Source organism: Xenopus laevis, chromosome 7L (assembly GCF_017654675.1).
Source record: "Xenopus laevis strain J_2021 chromosome 7L, Xenopus_laevis_v10.1, whole genome shotgun sequence".
NCBI lineage: Eukaryota > Metazoa > Chordata > Amphibia > Anura > Pipidae > Xenopus > Xenopus laevis.
The window spans coordinates 123,392,919-123,409,366 of record NC_054383.1 but is presented as its reverse complement, the minus strand read 5'-3'; the positions used below and the strand labels follow the sequence as shown (position 1 = coordinate 123,409,366).

The 16,448-nt window shown below is 40.1% G+C and overlaps 1 protein-coding gene across 1 annotated transcript in view; it reads left to right on the top strand.

Moving 5' to 3' along the window:
• The window catches only part of nr1h2.L (nuclear receptor subfamily 1 group H member 2 L homeolog), a gene marked incomplete at its 5' end in the record, with an annotated part of 35,771 nt that extends 20,132 nt beyond the window's left edge, over positions 1-15,639 (top strand). Inside the window, 8 exon segments of the mRNA NM_001092614.1 lie at positions 521-598; positions 5,039-5,200; positions 5,662-5,931; positions 6,811-7,028; positions 7,816-7,995; positions 9,011-9,110; positions 12,685-12,893; positions 14,803-15,639. Of these exon segments, the coding sequence (NP_001086083.1) occupies positions 559-598; positions 5,039-5,200; positions 5,662-5,931; positions 6,811-7,028; positions 7,816-7,995; positions 9,011-9,110; positions 12,685-12,893; positions 14,803-14,949 (1,326 nt within the window). The 3' untranslated portion in view covers positions 14,950-15,639.
• Between the last annotated feature and the right edge of the window lie 809 nt (positions 15,640-16,448).

Here is a 16,448-nt window from a genome sequence, read left to right as displayed (position 1 = left end):
CCCGTAGAAGAGGCGATTAGTTGGCAGGCGACTAAATCTCCCCAAATTTGCCCGTGTGCCCCTGCCCTAAGGGTGCAAGATGACATCCTTGTCGTCACAGGAGACTGGACAAAGGTGCTAAAAAAGTACTTTACAGTTGTAACTGTAAAAGAGTCAGGAGCGTTCAGTTTAGTCAGTAGCCATAACTGGGAAATTCAACCCGATGCTGAAAGAAGTGACAGAAAAGAAAAAACCATTGCTACTTTTTCCTAAGAGGTTGCAGCAAAGGGTAGATAATCTTTATTGTAATGGAAAATATCTGGTTTATATACATATACTTATGCATAATTGTAACTGCAGCTGGGAAGTCGTAATGTCTACATGATAGGTTTAAAGAAGGTGAGACTCTCTATCTCTCATCTCTATCCCTCTGTGGAAGCTTCAGTCATTTGCTACTACACAGCTATATAAGTATATACATAGCACAAACATGAGTGGTTGTTAGTGTTTTATTTTTTTTTTTTTTTTTTTTTATAAACAGTGTTTGGCCAGAAAATGCCTGGAGACTCCTGACCCAATATGTCAGCCACGGCTGTCGATGGCTCTGATGTTTCACTTGGTAAGTCTTTGTATAACCGACATTAAAGGGGTTGTTCACCTTTAAATTAACTTTAAGTATGATGTAGAGAGCGATATTCTGAGACAATTTGCAATTGGTTTTCATTTTTTATTTGTGGTTTTTCAGTTATTTAGCTTTTCATTCAGCAGCTCTCCAGTTGCTAGGGTCCAAGTTACCCTAGCAACTATGCACTAATTTGAGTAAGAGACAGGGATATGAATAGGAGAGGCCTGAGCAGAAAAATGAGTAATAAACAGTAGCAATAACAATACATTTGTAGCTTTATGGAGCTTTTGTTTTTAAATGGGGTCAGTGAACCCACTTGTCCCTGGATATTCAGGGAAGTCCCTGTTTGTGGTCTGATACACAGACATCTTCAGTCTAAAAACAGAATCTTCAAGACAACAAAGGCTTGCCCACCAGATAAAGGGGTTTTAATGCAATTTATGGTATAAAAGATTATTGTTTTTATCTGGTATGTAAGCCTTTGTTATGCTATCTCCCCCCCCCCCAACTTCCGGTTCTGTGCTTCTGCACCCATATCACCAACAGAGTTCAGTGACTGCCTAATTTACACCCTCTCTTTATATTGAGTATCACAGTCGTTAATGTAGGAGTGAGGGCTTTATGCAGATTATTCAAGGTCAGTTCACTGGTGATTGGTTTATCCTTCCTTAATACTGGGCTCAGGGCTTTGACATCTGGGTCACTGGACAGAACGTTGCTTCATTTTCTGTTTTTTAAGGCTAAACTATAAAAGAAGTATAAATAATACACACACACTCCTCTAAAAATTAGTAAGGGATCGACAGTTTAAAGGGGAACTATTGGGAAAATGAAAATTTAATATAAGCTTCAGAATACTGAAATAAGAAACTTTCTAAATACAATCAATTAAATATTCTGTACTCTTTCTGTAATAATCAAGTTGACTATTCCTCTGTCAGCTTCTGTTTTTCTTCATTCTGTCTTCATACAGGAGTTGGGTGTCAGATATTTATTGACGGTTAGATCCAATATATCTTATAGGGGGGCTCCTTTTGCCTAGAAGATGTATTAGGGCTCACTCTATTAAAATCACCAGACATCATGTCTCTCTACATGCAGAATTTGTGCAAAAGCAGTTTTTTTGTTTGTACTGGAATCAGTTATTTGAGTGAGCTCTAATTCATCTGCTAGGAAAGGAGCCCCCCCTATAAGATATATTGGATCTAACTGTCAAAGATTATCTGACACCCAACTTCTGCATGAAGAGAGAATGAAGAGAAACAGATGCTGAGAGAGGGATGGTGAAGATAAACTTGATTTTTTCCGTAACAATGCAGAATATTTAATTGTATTTAGAAAGTTTCTTATTTCAGTATAACGAAGCTTATATTAAATTAAAATTTTCACAATAGTTCCCCTTTAAAAACTGGAAATCCTAACCTGTGAATGTATGCCTCTGTTATTAGATAAAATGCAACAACATTTCAATTTAGTATAACAGTGAAGCTAGTGTGCACTTAACAGTGCTCTACTGATGGACCGCAGATACTTAGACAATGGTTTTGCTCTGTAATCGCAATACTGTGGAGGATACATAAAGGTGCTGAGGAGGTAGCTGATAAATCAGGGCACTTCTAGGGTTAAGGAGCAGGGGGATGGGGGTTTTACCTTAGTAGTGGCCTTGCAGCCCATAAAGTCAGATTGATGCTGCATCCAGGCACTGTAGATTCCTCTAAAACAAGGCGAGGCCCATTTATCAAAGTCCGAATTTATCTCATTAGTTTCTGAAAACTACTCCGACCAATCCGCATAGGTTTTTTTCCCCCTTATTTATCAATACATTTTTCCAAAAATTTCCTGTGCGGCGAAAAACCCGAAAAAAACGAATCAGGCGAATGATTCGGATTTTCCACCCAAAAACTCGGAAAACTTCAGATTATTGCATGGAACCCAGCGCAGATCAAGATATCTTCTGGACTTCTCCCTTTGACTTATATAAAACCTCGGCAGTTCTGAGATGCTAGATTTTTGGATTTGGGCTTTTTCCATCCTCCGGGTATAATAAATCTCGAAAAATTTTAGTGGGTTTTTTTTCCACTAAAAATTCGAATTTTATAGTAAAAAAAAACCAAAAATATTTAATAAACAACCCTCCTACTGTCTGTGCATGTGGAATGCTGCTGAAACCCCAGCTGGAGCTTGAGCCCTTCTCTTGTGTTTTTCAGCACTTGCAAACATAGAATGTGTAGCGGCAGTCTATCTGTCTTTGTTGTGTTTCTTTCCTTGGGTACAGATTGGGACACACACATTAACACACACTCACACACACACACACTCTCTCACACACACTTACATACACACGCTCTCTTTCACACTCACTCACACACACAACACTCTCTCTCTTTCTCTCTCTCTCTCTCTCTCTCTCTCTCTCTCTCTCTCTCTCTCTCTCTCTCTCTCTCTCTCTCTCTCTCTCTCTCTCTCTCTCTCTCTCTCTCTCTCTCTCTCTCTCTCTCTCACAAACACACACTCACACTGTTGCATACGGGGACAGAACTGTTAAAATTCTTCACGGATCAGCCATAAGTAAATCCGTTATCAGTGTTTTTCACGCTAAAAGGAGAAGTTTTTTCTTTGAAGGATCTTCACCCCATATAATTTTGCATATTTAAAGAAAATGTTTTATGAAGCAACTTCCCAATATACATTAGTTACACCACTTCATGGGACCTGTTATCCAGAATGCTTGGGGCCCTGGGGCTTTCTGGATAACAGATCTTTCCATAATTTGGATCTTCACTGATTAAGCCTACTAGAAAATCATGTAGACATTAAATAAAGCCAATAGGCTGGTTTTGCTTCCAATTCCAATTATATCTTAGTTGGGATCAAGTACAAGCTACTGTTTTATCATTACAGAGAAAAAGGAAATAATTTTTTAAAAAATTGATTATTTGGATAAAATAGTCGATGGGGCAAATTTACTTAACTCAGAAATTACGCCAGCGATGGCTTCGCTGACATCGCAACACTTCGCCAGGCGTAGATTCGCCAGGACAACTCTAATTCACGAAAATCCGAAGTTGCGTCCAGGGTACCGAACGCTTGCAAAGTTGCGCTAGCGATAATACGATAAGCAGTTCGAAGTTGCGCTAGCAACGCCTAATTAGCATACGGCGGGAAGTTAAAGTACAATGGACGTATATGTTGTAGTAACTCCATTACACTACACAAGGCCAGGGAACCTTAATGAAATAAAATATAGTTGTTATATTGCCCTACACATGTTCCATATATTAGGAAATGTAGGGGGGAAGGAGGGAACCAAAAAAAAAATTACAATCTTTTTCAGCCTATTAGGGCTGGGACACACTGGGCGATTTGGGGAGATTTAGTCGCCTGCCGACTAATCGCCGCGACTTTTCTCCCCAAATGCCTCCCCTCGCTCTGCGCCTGGCTAAAATGAAAAATCGCCTGCGCTAATCACACGCGGCGATTCGTTTTCCGAAATCGCCCGAAGTTGCCTCACGAGGAAACTTCGGGCGACTTCGGAAAACGAATCGCCGCGTGTGATTAGCGCAGGCGATTTTTCATTTTAGCCAGGCGCAGAGCGAGGGGAGGCATTCGGGGAAGATTGGTCGTGGAAAGTCGCGGCGATTAGTCGCCAGGCGACAAAATCTCCCCAAATCGCCCAGTGTGTCCCTACCCTTACCCTGTAAAAAGTAAGACGCCAGTGTTTTCCTGGGACTTGGAAAAATTTTCAACTATTTTTGAACAAACTCCTATCTACTCTATTGCACTTCGGCTGGTCTGAGCTGGTGATGTAAACTCTGGCGCAAGAGGTAACGTTCAGAAAAAAAAATCTTAGTGAATTAGCGTAGTTGCGTCCCTTCGCCAGAGCACAACTTCGTCTGGCGTTAGGGAGTGAAGTACCGATAGTGTCTATCTACTTAGATTATCAAATTTGGCTTTCCTTCTCCTTTAAGTCATCCATCCCTCTAACCAGTTTAGTTGCACTTAGTCTCTGCACTCTCTCCAGCTCATTTATATCCCTCTTAAGGACTGGAGTCCAAAACTGCACTGCATACTCCAGATGAGGCCTCACCAGGGACCTATAAAGTGGCAAAATTAAGTATCAGCCAGTATGACTGATTCAGGGAGAGAATTCCACATCTTCACAGCTTTCACTGTAACAAATACCTTCCGAATATTTAGACAGAACCTCCTTTCTTCTAATTGGAATGGGTGCCCTTGCGTCATCTGGAAAGACCTACTGGTAAATAAAGCATTAGAGAGATTATTATATAATCCCCCTATATATCAGAAATCATTTCTGTATATTGCTGTAAAGTGAGTATACATATATGTACCAGATTAATGCATAGCATTAAATGTGCCCGAGCAAGGTCTTCACAACTGGCTATTAATGCATTTTGTATTTTCCCTCACCAGATGGGGATTCCTTCCACTCAGTGGGTACAGTGCTGCAGGACTCGGCTGGCTCGGTTAAGTTGCAGATAAAAGAAGAGCGGTTGGAATCTCAAGAAAGCGCCTCCCTGCCAAATGAGAATGAAGTGCTGGGAACTGATGGAGAGGGCTCCTCTCAGAGTGCTGGTAAGCATACTTATTGTCAGCCAAAATCTGGCAGTCTGATGTAAGCAAATGATAGATAGATAGATAGATAGATAGATAGATAGATAGATAGATAGATTGATGATGATAGCTAGATCAATAAATAATGAGGATAGATGGAAGATATAGATAGATGATAGAGACAGAGATGATGATGATGATGATTATGATAAATAAATAGATGATAGATAGATAGATAGATAGATACCAGTAGATAGATATATAGATAGAAAGATAGATAGAAAGATACGTGTAGATTGATAGATACCTGTATAGACATAGAAAGAGTATGTATGTATGTATGTATAGAGAGAGAGAGAGAGAGAGATTTGTTAAGAGGAAGATCACCCCTCGTTCTTTACTACATGTTAGTAGGCTTGAGTGCATTAGATATTGCTGTATTGCCTTTCCTGCTAACATTTCAACATCATTTCTTTTAACAGCAGAGGAGCCAGAGCGGAAAAGGAAAAAGGGTCCTGCTCCAAAGATGCTGGGGAATGAAGTTTGCAGCGTGTGTGGGGACAAGGCTTCCGGCTTCCATTACAACGTGCTGAGCTGTGAGGGCTGCAAGGGCTTTTTCCGGCGCAGCGTCATAAAGAATGCTCAGTACTCATGCAAGAACAACGGCAAGTGCCAGATGGACATGTACATGCGACGGAAATGTCAGGAGTGTCGGCTTCGGAAGTGCAGAGAGGCGGGCATGCGAGAGCAGTGTAAGTCATAGAGATTTGGCTCTGTCGGGCATCCAGTGCTCCAAAAATATTGTCTGTGTTACACTTATACATTAAGGGGCAGATTTATCAACCGTCAAATTGAAAATTCAAATTCGAATTTTTGAGGTTTTTTTTTTAATGGTCAAAACTGTCCAATTCGACTAGGGAGTTATTGAAATTCGATTCCAGATTTTAAAAAAAATTTAAGTTTGATTTTTGAAATTTATCATACTCTGGCACAGGGATCCCCAACCTTTTGAACCCATGAGCAACATTCAGAAGTAAAAGCAGTTGGGGAGCAACACAAGCATGAAAAATTTTCTTGCGTGCCAAATAAGTGCTGTGATTGGCCATTTGGTAGCCCCTATGTGTATTGTCAACTTACATTGAGGCTCTGTTTGGCAGTACAACTGTTTTTTATCAATTCAAAACTTAACCCCAAGCCTGGAATTCAAAAATAAGCACCTGCTTTTAGGCCACTGAAAGCAACATCCAAGGGGTCGGAGAGCAACATGTTGCTCACGAGCTACTGGTTGGGGATCACTGAGTCTGGCCCTTTAAGAACTCGAATTTGACTATTCGCCATCTAAAATCTGCTGAATTGTTGTGCTAGAGGCACATTTATCAAGGGTCGAATTTCAAATTCATGTGAGTTTTTTTTAAACTCTCTTAAATTCTAATATGTTCAAAATTCTACTAGGGGGTTATTTAAGAAAAAAATCGAATATCTTAAACTTGGACTTTTTATACCGACTTGAAAACTTTAATCGAATTCGACCAAACTTAATTTGAGTTTTTTTCTTTTTAAACCGCAAGTTCAGATCAAGACTGTTAATTCAGCTGGACGTTCATGTTGTACATTCCGATACTCTTCTTTAGGTGTCCTTTCTGAAGAGCAGATTCGCAGCAAGAAGATCCGGAAACAACAAGATGAAGATGTAACTCGATCTTCATCTGCTTTGGTTCCTCCAAGCCCATGCATGCTATCCCAAGAAGTCGTTCAGCTCACACCTCAGCAAGAAAAAATGATTGAGCAGCTGGTATCCGCTCAGCAGCAGTGCAACAAACGCTCGTTCAGTGATCAGCCCAAAGTAACGGTGTGTACTCACAATACACTCACTGTTTTGTAGTATCTACTAGATTTTACGAACAAAGAAATGTATGCAATGATAGTAATGGATATTCCTTTTTTCCTCAACTAATTATTCTTTAAAGGGATTCTGTCATGATTTTTATGATCTAGTTTTTATTTTTAAATTACACTGTTTGCGCTGCAAATAATTCACTCTACAAAATAAAATTTCATTCCTGAACCAGCAAGTGTATTTTTTAGTTGTAATATTGGTGTGCAGGTCATTTTGCCTGGTCATGTGCTTTCAGAAAGAGCCAGCACTTTAGGATGGAACCGCTTTCTGGCAGGCTGTTGTTTCTCTGACTCAATGTAACTGAATGTGTCGCAGTGGGACCTGGATTTTACTATTGAGTGCTGTTCTTGTATCTATCAGGCAGCTGGTATCTTGTGTTAGTGAGCTGATATCTGGTTACCTTCCCATTGTTCTGTTGTTAGGCTGCTGGGGGGGAAGGGATGGGAGTGATATCACTCCAACTTGCAGTACAGCTGTGAAGAGTGGCTGAAGTTTATCAGAGCACAAGTCACATGACTGGGGACAGCTGGGGAAACTGACAATTTGTCTAGCCCCATGTGAGATTTCGAAATTAAATACAAAAAAACTAAATTTCAGTGCAGAATTCTGCTGGAGCAGCACTATTAACTGATGTGTGTTGAATTTTTATTTCCATGACAGTATCCCTTTAATGTTCTTTTTTTTTTTTTTTACGAGTTTTAATTTATTTTGTGTTTTGTTTTTTTTTTCCCCCACACAGCCATGGCCACCTGGAACGGACCCAAACAGCAGAGAAGCTCGACAACAGAGATTTGCTCACTTTACGGAGTTAGCGATCATTTCTGTGCAGGAGATTGTCGATTTTGCCAAACAAGTACCTGGCTTCCTAGAACTGTCCAGAGAGGATCAGATCGCTCTACTGAAGGCATCAACAATAGAGGTACTGGTTATTTTGCTGTACCTTCCTTCAATATGGTCCGTATACCCCTTATTCAATATGATTTCAGTGACTAGGGCTGTTTGCCTATTGTTTTAGCCACAAAAAAAATGGGGTATATTTAACAAAGAGTAGGGATGCACCAAATCCAGGATTCAGTTTGGTATTCGTCCAGAATTCTGCCATTTTCAGCAGGATTCGGTTGAATCCTTGTGCCTGGCTGAACCGAATCCAAATCCTTAAAATCATGTGACTTCTCGTCACCGAACAAGAAAGTAAAAAAAAAAAGTTTGCTCTCCCCCTCACTGATTTGCATATGCAAATTAGGGGTTGGATTCGGTTCAGTATTCGGCCGAATCTTTCACAAAGGATTCGGGGGTTCTGCCGAATCCAAAATAGTGGATTCGGTGCATCCCTGTCGAAGAGTGAAGTTAGAGATCACCACAGTCCTCCAAAGTAAAATTCGTCCACTCTCCATTAATTTATAGGGGATTTTTTAATAGAGTATTTAATAATGGGTGAAAGCTCATCCTTTGATAAATAGGCCTTTCAAAATCCCATAGAAATGAATGGAGAGTGGCGGAATTTCACTCTAGCAGACTGTGGCGACCTCTAACTTCACTCTTTGATAAATATACCCCCAATGTTTTTTTGTTATTTCCAGAGCTAAACAGGGAAATTGATGTTTGATCCTTTTCGATAATTAAATTCCCAGTGCACAGATGATCCTCCTACATAATGGACTTCTTATCTGTAAAACAGTGGGTGATGGGGAGGGGCTTGTGCACTAGTAATATCATTTTCTACTTCGCAAGGTGCTAGGAAATCCATGGCACTTCTGTTCAAGAGAATGTAATATGATCCAGGGTGAATATCTGTGTATTTATTGCTCCTGGAATTTGTTGCAATTGGAGCGTTTTGTGTCCCCTAGCTCTTTAGACACTTCTCTGTCCATTTTGGAAGCAAATATTTCACACTCTGCGGTTATCAACATACAATGTTTTATTTTATCTTACAGATTATGCTGCTGGAAACAGCCAGGCGTTACAATCACGAGACCGAATGTATAACCTTTCTCAAGGACTTCACATACAGCAAAGATGATTTTCACAGAGCAGGTGAGGCTGTTTGATACCAGTTCTCCCTTGATCCGCCGCTTATTCTATAACCATTAATGGTTTTCTATCATGGACTTTTTATTTATCTGTTGCAAAAATTATAATTTAATATAAACTTCAGCATACTGAAATAAGTAGTTTTCTAAATTTTCTAAATCAATTAAAAAATTCGGTACTGTTTCTGAAATAAGCAAGTTTATCTTCACTATCCCTCTCTCAGCATCTGTTTCTCTTCATTCTGTCTTCATTCAGGAGTTGGGTGTCGGATATTCACTGACAGTTAGATCCAATATATCTTATAGGGGGGCTCCTTTTGCCTAGAAGATGTATTAGAGCTCACTCTATTAAAATCATCAGACATCATGTCTCTCTACATGCAGAATTTGTGCAAAAGGCAGTTATTTTGTTAGATTTTGTTTGTACTGGAATCAGTTACTTGAGTGAGCTCTAATACATCTGCTAGGAAAGGGAGCCCCCCTATAAGATATATTAAATCTAACCGTCAATGAATATCTGACACCCAACTGCTGCATGAAGACGCAATGAAGAGAAACAGATGCTGAGAGAGGAATATTGAAGATAAACTTGTTTATTTCAGAAACAATGCAGAATATTTAATTGGTCGTATTTAGAAGTTTCAGTATGATGAAGCTTATATTAAATTTTTATTATTGCAATAGTTCCCCTTTAAAAAAAATAATGCAGCCATGCAAATGCATGAATTGAAGGAGGGCATCTCCATGAGCCTTACTTGAGTTTTACAGGAGTCTGTTCTGCGCACATGCTGAATTTTAGAGGCACATTTATCAAGGGTCGAATTTCAAATCATGTGAGTTTTTTTTAAACTCCCTTAAAGTGGACCTGTCACCCAGACACAAAAATCTGTATAAAAAAGTCATTTTCAAATTAAACATGAAATCCAATTTCTATTTTTTATTAAAGCATTCATAGCTTTTGTAAGCTCATTTAAAAATCTCAGCTGTCAATCAAATATTGTCTGCCACGCCTCTATGCCATGGGCATAGAGGCGGGGCAGACAATTACTTTCACTTTCCATTCAGCACTTCCTAGATGTCACTGCTCTCCACATATTCCGCTGTTCTCTTTACCATTTAATTGTGTAGCCAGAGCATAGGGATGGGCATCGGGTCCCCCATTCTGGTGCACAAACAAGATTCTGAAATAATGCAGGCTTGCCTTAATAACAGTGTGCACAAAATGGCTGCTGCCTGCTTGCTATAATTTTGAAATCCCAGACTAAATAAAGCAAGATTCAAATAATTTATATAGTTTAATTAAAGTTCATTTTGCTTGACTAATGTGATAAAATAGGATTTTGAATACTTTTTTTGGGTGACAGGTCCCCTTTAAATTCAAATATATTCTAAATACGACTGGGGGGTTATTTAAGAAAAAAAAAATCTAATATCTTAAACTCTGACTTGAAAACTTGAATCAAATTCGACCAAACTCAATTCGAGTTTTTTTCTTGATTGTCAGAAAGGCTACAAAACTTGGATGAATTTTACCGACACGAAACCCCGATTTGAATTCGATCAAATTCGATTCAAGTTTTTTCTCCAAAAAAACCTCAAATGTCAGGAAGGCTACAAACAACTCCAAAATGGTCACTGTACCCCTCCCATTCACTTGAACAGTAATTCGGCAGGTTTTAGGTGGCGAATAGTTGAATTTGAATTCTTAAAGGGCCAGAGTATGATAAATCTCGAAAATGTAACTTCTAATTTTTTAAAAAACTCAAGTTGAGTTTGGATAATTTCCTAGTTGAAATTGTTTTGACCATAAAAAAAAATGCAAAAATTCAAATTTTCAATTCGACCTTTAATACATCTGCCCCTTAGTCAACTGTCAGCATTTCTGGACACACATGATGTCTCTGTCTGTCTGTGTGTGTGCGCCAGCTTTTGGCCTGTGCATCTGTGTGTCTAATGGTGAAGTTGAGAATGGACACCGACTGAGACAGTCCCATCATACATTGTTCTTCAGTTGCAGTCAACATTGGCAGCACTTTCTGCAATGCTGACTTGAATGCAGATGTTCAAGTATTTAAGTTTAAAATTATAGTGTTTCAGGTTGGGTACCATGGGTTTGGGCTACTTAGGTTTTCATTCAGAAATTCCTATTCATATACTGTGTTTGGAACCTCTTCATTATATTGCATTTGAATACAGGTATGGGACATGTTGTCCAGAATGTTTGGGACCTGGGGTTTTCTGGATAATGGATCTTTCTGTGACCTACCATTTTCTGGATAATGGATCTTTCTGTGATTTGGATCATTATACCTTAAATCTACTAGAAAATCATGTAAACATGAATTAAACCCAATAGTTTGGTGGTTTTGCTTTCAATAAGGATTAATTGTATCTTAGTTGGGATCAAGTACAAGCTACTGTTTTATTATTACACAGAAAAAGGACATTTATTTTTAAAAATTTGGATTATTTGGATAAAATTGAATCTATGGGAGTCCATTCCGTCATTTGGAGCATTCTGGATACCGAGTTTCCTGGATAACGATCCGATACCTGTACTGTGAAAATTCCTAGAAATGTAAAGAAACTAGGATAAGGAGCCCTGAACTGAATGAGATTCAAACTGAATTTCTTAAAGTGAAACTGTCACGGGAAAACATGTTTTTTTCTTCAAAACACATTAGTTAATTGTTCTACTCCAGCAGAACTCTGCACTGAAATCTGTTTTTCAAAAGTGCAAACAGACTTTTTAATATTTCATGTTGAAATTTGGCACCAAACTAGACATATTGTCAGTTCCCCGGGTGCCCCCAGTCATGAGACTTGTGCTCTGATAAACTTCAGTCACTCTTTACTGCTACACTGAAAGTGGGAGTGAAATCACCCTCCACTATTCTCCACAGCATTCTAAGGGCAGAGACACACACTCAAATTCGGGGAGATTAGTCGCCCGGCGACAAATCTCCAGTTCTTCGGGGGGACTTATCTCCCTGAACTGCCTCCGTCCGGCAAGAATGTAAATCGCTGGCGTATGGCACTTGGAGCGCAACTTCGGGGGGTGATTTCAGAAAACGAATCTATCAGAGTGCCATCCCGCCGGGGATTTATATTCTAGCCGGCGGGGAAGCAGTTCGGGGAGATAAGTCGCCCCGAAGAAGAGGAGTTTTGTCGCCGGGCGAATCTGAGCGTGTGTCTCTGCCCTAACAACAGAACAATGGGCAGCTTACCAGATAGCAGCTATCTGACTCTTCTACTGAAGGACTTCTTTGCTTTGCTAAAGGTCTTGCTCTCTAGCCCTTCTCTATCTGTGCTGGCTCAGATTCAGGCACAATTCACCAATATAACAGCTAAAAAAAACACTTGTTGGTTCCAGAATACAATTTATAATGGAAGAGAAAATAATTTGCAATGTAAACAGTGTAATTTAGAAATAAAAAATAAACCATAAAAATCATGGCCGAATCCATTTCACTGGTTGGGTTTATCAGGCAGGTGCCAGTTCATCTTCAACCACGCTGGTTCATTATCTTCTTCAACAGACATTTTAACTGTCCGACCCGTTTTGTTTCTGTCCTTAGGGTTGCAGGTGGAGTTCATCAATCCTATTTTTGAGTTCTCTCGAGGCATGAGGCAGATGCAGCTTGATGACGCAGAGTACGCCCTTCTAATAGCGATCAACATCTTCTCTGCGGACCGACCAAATGTTCTGAATCACCAGCACGTCGAAAACCTGCAGCTGCCATATGTGGAAGCCTTGCACTCCTACACCCGTATTAAACGACCTCAGGTAATCCGAGAACTGACCACTGATTAAAGAAAAATAATGTGACACCGTATTATTGGAAGTCCAAAGCAAAAAAATGGGATTGGTGGTCTGTACAAAACAATGAAAGGTACTGTATACAGTTAGGTCCATAACTATTTTGGTTCTGTACATTACCACAATGAATTTTAAATGAAACAACTCAGATGCAGTTGAACTGCAGTGGGTTGAACATAAAGATTGAATAGAAATGTGAGGAACTAAAGCCTTTTTTTAACACAATTACTTCATTTCAGGGGCTCAAAAGTAATTGGACAATTGTCTCAAAGGCTATTCCATGGTCAGGTGTGGGCAATTATTTTGTTATTTCATTATCAATGAAGCAGATAAAAGCCCTGGTGTTGATTTGAGGGGGGGGGGGTGCTTGTATGTGGAACAGACAACATGTGGTCAAAGGAGCTCTCCATGTAGGTGAAACAAGCCATCCTTAAGCTGCAAAAACAGAAAAAATCCATTCAGAGAAATTGCTACAATATTAGGAGTGGCAAAAACTACAGTTTGGTACATCCTGAGAAAGAAAGAAAACACTGGTGAACTCAGCAACGCAAAAAGACCTGGACGTCCACGGAAGACAACAGTGGTAGATGATCTCAGATTCATTTCCATGGTGAAGAGAAACCCCTTCACAACAGCCAAACAAGTGAACAACACTCTCCAGGAGGTAGAGTATCCAAGTCTACCATAAAGAGAAGACTACACGAAAGTAAATACAGAGGGTGCACTGCAAGGTGCAAGTCTCTCATAAGCATCAAGAATAGAAAGGCTAGATTGGACTTTGCTAAAAAAAAAAATCTAAAAAAGTCAGCACAGTTCTGGGAAAACATTCTTTGGACAGATGAAACCAAGATCAACCTCTACCAGAATGATGGCAAGAACAAAGTATGGAGAAGACGTGGAACAGCTCATGATCCAAAGCATAGCACAGTTCTGTATAAAAGATTTGGGAGGCAGTGTGATGGCTTGGGTGTGGCTGCCAGTGGCACTGGGACACTAGTGTTTATCCATCATGTGACACAGGACAGAAGCACAAGAATGAATTCTGAGCTGTTCAGAGACACTGTCTGCTCAAATCCAGCTAAATGCAGTCAAATTAATTGAGAGGTGTTTCATAATGACCCAAAACATACAGCAAAGCAACCCAGGAGCTTATTAAAGCAAAGAAGTGGAATATTCTTGAATGGCCAAGTTGGTCACCTGATCTGAACCCAATTCACCTGCATTTCACTTGTTGAAGACTAAACTTAGGACGGAAAGACCCACAAACAAACAGCAAGTGAAAGCCGCTGCAGTAAAGGCCTGGCAGAGCATTAAAAAGGAGGAAACAGAATCTGGTGATGTCCATGAGTTCAAGACTTCAGGCTGTCATTGCCAGCAAAGGCTTTTCAACCAAGTATTAGAAATTAACATTTTATTTTTAGTTTGTCCAATTACTTTTCAGCCCCTGAAATTAAGTGATTGTGTTAAAAAAAAGGCTTTAGTTCCTCACATTTTTATGCAATCTTTTTGTTCAACCCACTGAATTAAAGCTGAAAATCTGTAGTTCAACTGCATCTGAGTTGTTTCATTTAAAATTAATTGTTGTAATGTACAGAGCCAAAATTAGAAAAAAGTTGTCTCTGTCCAAATATTTATGGACCTAACTGTATGTCCAATTCCTTCTAGTTGCTCTGTGCAGCGTCTCAGTTGAATAAACAAATCATCAAAGATTGAAAGATCTCACTACCTGGAATAAATGTTTTGCAGTCAGTCTGCTGGAGTTCCTTTTTTCTTTCAATCGTTGATGTTTTGTTTACACCATATTATTGGGCCTGTTAGGGCCAATGTTGTGTCCGCACCTTTATCTACTGTCCTGATATTTCTTCTTCTTCTACAGGACCACCTGATGTTTCCTCGCATGTTGATGAAGCTGGTCAGTCTGCGGACGCTTAGTAGTGTGCACTCGGAGCAGGTTTTTGCTCTCCGCCTTCAGGATAAAAAACTGCCCCCGTTACTTTCCGAAATCTGGGATGTTCACGAGTAGCAGCATGTGTGCTAGATAAACAGTTATGGATAGCTAGCTAAGCATGCTCTTCAAGGAAAATATGATTGGCTGCAGTTCGAGTCAGCTGCCCAGCAGGGATCGTGTAGATCATACACCAGTGATAAAGATGTTTCTATGGATGATCTGATTTTGTTCAGCCAGGCTGATGACTTGGGGCTCGGAGCAGCTTCCTATTAACACTTGCGTAGCTGTGCTCTTTCTGGTCAGTAGGTTAAAACCCATGATAGGGTTAGAGTGTTGGCGACATTCCCATCGTGCAGAAAGGTTAACATTAGAGTTCACAGAAGTAGACAAGAGTTGGCTTTATCCATCGTCCTCACCCTTTTGTCCGTTTCAAGGTATATTTAAAGGATATTTTGTACAGAGTCTTGGCTATTGGACGTACAGTAGAATCACCTTGGATTTATACCAACGGATGTGCAACATTTCGGCATGGACAGAATCTGATCAATGTTGTCTGCGCGAACCACTGCTGCTTCCGTCATGTCGGCGTATTATGGGTCTGCCTCAGCAGTGCTGTACAATGGCCTCCGTGTGGCCTTGATCGACTAAACACTATTCAAGCTTTTGATTCCCGGCTTCCTCAATTTCTTCTTTCTTCCCATATCTCGCACTTGTCTGTACATTAATTTTTTTCCTTAAGATGCACTTAAATTGTGGTCGCTCGCTCTCTTACTTTTATTTCTACATTATTTTATTTTTAATTTGGCACTTAAACCAAGCGTTGGCAGAGGGTCTCTAATTTGGCAAAGAAAGATAACCGAGATCGGGTGATTGATTCATGAAGGAATGTACATGTCTGAGTTTATAAAGACTTATTCTTAGTTATTCACCACACAGGATAACATAACATGCTTCCTACTCTCAGTCCTGTAACGTACGAACCACTATTAGTAGCCAGCACCAGCTTTGCTCTAGAAATGCCTAGTTCACTCTTCCATGTACATGAATGTCAGAAATTCATGAATGGTTTTTTTACTCCCCCCACCTCCTAGTTTAAAGGGGAAATAAACCCCCCTCCCAGTATTCAAAGGAAACCTCTTTATATGACTTTAGTCCCCTGCAGAGGCCTTTGGAACCACAACCCCCACCAAACCCAACTGGGCCGCACTCTAATGATGAAAAGGCAGAGTAGTGCAGCGGGGTGTTGTCCTGGAACCATGGTAGTGTAAAGGGGGTTTTATTCTCCTTTCAGTTTTGGGCTCAGTGCTGACTACCTCTGACGACACCCCTGCTGCATTCCACCACTTATCTTTTCATGTATGGCTTCTTCTTTATATGTGTCACTTCTGCTCCCAACTTGGACCACTGCCATTGTAAACAGGATTATTTCGGATCTGGCCACACAAGCAGATTCAGGGAGATTAGTCGCCCCAGCAACAAATCTCCTCCTCTTCGGGGCGACAATCTCCCCGAACTGCCCTCCACCGGCTAAAATGAAAATCGCCTACGGCAATGCACACTCAGCACTTCGAAGT